This window comes from Pinus tabuliformis, chromosome J, assembly GCF_031772625.1.
Source record: "Pinus tabuliformis cultivar Carrire ecotype Pingquan chromosome J, CPIR1, whole genome shotgun sequence".
NCBI classification, from domain to species: domain Eukaryota; kingdom Viridiplantae; phylum Streptophyta; class Pinopsida; order Pinales; family Pinaceae; genus Pinus; species Pinus tabuliformis.
The window spans coordinates 981,316,426-981,319,895 of NC_142295.1; the positions used below are offsets into that span (position 1 = coordinate 981,316,426).

At 41.1% G+C, this 3,470-nt stretch overlaps 1 protein-coding gene across 1 annotated transcript; it reads right to left on the bottom strand.

Moving 5' to 3' along the window:
* Positions 1-294: 294 nt before the first annotated feature.
* On the bottom strand, positions 295-2,361 carry LOC149230141 (uncharacterized). Its single transcript, XM_089378858.1, has 3 exons — positions 1,503-2,361; positions 1,163-1,335; positions 295-802 (listed from the first exon to the last, which is right to left on the bottom strand). The coding sequence occupies exons 1-3, from the start codon at positions 2,247-2,249 to the stop codon at positions 697-699; spliced, it is 1,026 nt and encodes a 341-aa protein (XP_089234984.1). The 5' UTR covers positions 2,250-2,361; the 3' UTR covers positions 295-696.
* Positions 2,362-3,470: the final 1,109 nt, after the last annotated feature.

Consider the following 3,470-nt stretch of genomic DNA (forward strand, 5'->3'; position numbering starts at 1 on the left):
CATTGATCTTTGCTATTTCCTATTTCTTTTTAAGGCCGCCAAACATGTATAAAGGCTCTTTTCCAAAACAAAATTCCACATTTAGGTCATAGAGTTGTTATTATGACTTCAAAAGTCTTTAGTTCTAACATATGTCCATATAACTCCACGCTTCTATATATACATAGTGTCAAAGGTCTGCACCGGCTGGCTATAGGTTGTCGCATCAACTGGCATAAGACCGTCAACATGCCACTGAATTGGCATCCTGATGCATTTCAATGGACGTGACCTGCCAGAGCATTTGTAGCTACATTTGACCCCATTCTTGACCTGCCATTAGAGAGAGCATTTGTATCCACATATGACCCCCTTCTTCTTCTTCAGCTGACCACTTGATTGTACCAAGGCCCCATCACCTTGGCTTCCATTCGTTTGGCCCACCTTGAGATGTAACCAGGGCAGTCCATGTGTTCATAAGCACCACTACCACCAAATAGATCAAGAGAAAGGATGTGTCTCAAGGCTTTGCAGGGCAGAACGATGCCACATACATGAATCCCCAACTTACAATATTTTCTTCAAATGCACATGCTAAATATCACCTAGGATTGTAACTACCAAAATCTGAACTGCAGTACTGATAATGGCAAGATCACAGTGGTCTGGCAACTTTAATGACTCTGCTCATATAGATCAAATTGCCCTCTGATGCGATCAGGTAGCTACAGTAGTCGCAGTTCCACAGTGGAGAGGGGATGCCGGATCCTCTTCATCATCTTCTGCATCCCATAGGAAATGAGCATAGAATGCAAGAACATTGCTGCAGAATCGAGCCAACAGTGAGATAACATCAGTTAAATTGTTGCATGTATTAAAATCTCCGAATCTATCCACTTTTATGATGTAAAGTTTCCCTCCTTTTTTACCCAACTTGAGATGATTAAATTTGTAAGTTCTAGAATCATCATAATGACAAACTAGACCAGATCCTATCTAGCCATCATCCCTAGACTGACTAGAACGACTGGAAAGAGCAGGTATCATCTCAACATCAATATCTAAATAAGATCAAATGTAAAGAAAGCGATGGAGGTAACAAGGGAAAGAGAGCATAAACCCTTTACACATAAATGTATACATAATTGGATAAAACCACTGAAGAAACAGGAAAGATACTTACCAGTCATCCGGAGCTGCCTCTACAGCTTGCTCATAGTAATATTGTGCGCGAGGTGCATCTTTATGAACATCCCATATCAGATTGGCATAACTAGAGAGGGCATCTCCATCACCCGGACTGGCTAACATGGCCCTCCTGTAATATTCCTCGGCTCTTTCCACATCATGCTGGACCTAAATACACACAAAGCCAACAGATTATAAATTATGATGTAAGAATATACATTTTATAAAAATTGAGTGTCTTTAATATATAAGATGATGAATGATATGCAGTCAAGAACACTTTGATGATTAGTTATATAACAGCATAAACGCAGTTCAGATTCTTCGATTCTAACCTCCTGCAGGAATCTAGCATAATTGGTTAACAGAAGTGGGTTGCCCGGATCTGCCCGCAGCATTTTCTTATAGTAAGCATCTATGTCACTGGAATCTGATCCAGACCCATCTCCTTTGCCTCCGCACCCACCTCCATCTCCACCTCCACTCCCACCTTCACCTCCAAATCTTCCATTACCGGAAGCCGTCGCAGTTTTAGTCCCAAGATCAACCCTATCGCACACCAAAGCCACTCCAGTGCCTTCAAATATCGCGCCACTCATCAAATCATCCTTCCTCCTCCCGGAGACAAAAGACCCTTCTTCACCTGCATGGACTCCAATTGCTGCTATGTTTTTTCCTCGATATTCCTCCTGTGGGTCACTGGCACTTTGAAACCCAATTGAAATTTGAGTATCAGAATCGTCAAATTCCTCTTTAAGAGCCTCATCCAATACAAGATTGCTCACAAAGTTTTCTATGGAGAGCTCTTTACAAAGTTCCCAAGTTCCGGACCCGGACCTTATCCCCAGCCTCTTTAAACTGGCATTCGATAATGGGTTATGTAAATGAGCTTCAGAGAGCGTCCTTTCGAATCTGGGGAGTACATCGTGATGAAACAACTGAGCATCGCCATTGCCGATAACATGCAATTGGGTCAGCTGAACAGAACTGCGCGAATTCAATTGAAGTCCAAAGAGCGAATTCAGCCCGTGAGTAGAACTGCGGAGTAACATCATGGCATTAACGCCTAAGAGGGCTACCATAACCAAATTTCTGGTAAGAATTGAGTATCATGTTCATGAACTTAGCGGCACAAAATGAGTAGATATATAGGGCTGACACAGGACGAGTCCAATATATGAAGCCGGGTTGAAAATATGTGAACCGCGGTTGAACCATTTTCTGTCACGTATTGGAGTCAGGTAGGGATAAAGATTTTCATTTCCACCTGTAGGGCAATGAGTAATGAATTAGATTCGCGATGGGGATTATTTTACCAGGGGCGCCCACCGTGGTTGTTGGTTTTCCTAACTCGGATAAAGCGTTGGAGATTGAATCTGAACGGACAAGAAGAAACGAATTAGATTCGCGATGTGAATTATTTACCAGGGGCGCCCACTGTGTCGTCGTTTTTTCAAAATCCGATGAGCGGTTGTAGGGGCAAAGAGAGAGATACGGGTAGACCACAGGAGTTGTGTTTGGCGTTTTGTTGAAGTATCCATGGACTGTGTGTAACAAAGGTTTGGAGTATTGCGACAACTTATACACTTGTGGTAGACGAGCGTTACATTTTGACCCCCTTGTTACTCAGGATTATATCATCCCTTCGTTTCGCATCATTCAATCGCTTGGCTAACTAAGAAAAGGATGTTTTGTTTTAAGCGTCTGCCACAAACAAAACAAAAATTAAGAGAGGTATGGTTGAATGGACGTGAGCCTAAACACCTGGTTCAACACCTGGTTCAATGTATGTAAAGGAAAATTGAGTTGAGATGAGAGGAATGTGGAAAGGGAATGTGGGTTCTACTCCTCAAAGGAGGTCCATTACATAGTATTACGAATGAGGCTAGATAGTTATACATGAGCAATCTGCCACCCTTTAAATATGTGGGAGGGACCCTGAGGTGAAGACCCCACCTAAGACATTATAGTTTATGTTTTTCCAAACTTCAACATAAACACGATGAAAATGTGAAGTGAGAACGATGCAATTACTCAAAATAGTAATAATATGAATGATAAAATATCATTAGTCAACAAAAGATGTGGGACTATGATTTGACCATAATCACTGATTGATATGTTTCACACCATTTTCCATTTAGTTGTGGATGTTGGTTTTTTTATTTATTTTTATTTTCGGAGCATATGTGTGTTGTTTATGTGAATCACTTATATGTTTTATGTTTTAGTTTTGTGCACTATTTATATTTATAGTTTTGGCATATCTCTTATTTGCATGGGTAAAATGGACATTTATGTGT

Excerpts from the sequence above, each read along its gene's own strand:
- LOC149230141 (XM_089378858.1), bottom strand. The coding sequence starts at position 2,249 with ATGGTAGCCCTCTTAGGCGTTAATGCCATGATGTTACTCCGCAGTTCT. Across the intron at positions 1,336-1,502 it reads ATGCTAGATTCCTGCAGGAG|GTCCAGCATGATGTGGAAAG; the intron begins GTTAGAATCGAA and ends GTGTGTATTTAG. Across the intron at positions 803-1,162 it reads GAGGCAGCTCCGGATGACTG|CAATGTTCTTGCATTCTATG; the intron begins GTAAGTATCTTT and ends TCGATTCTGCAG.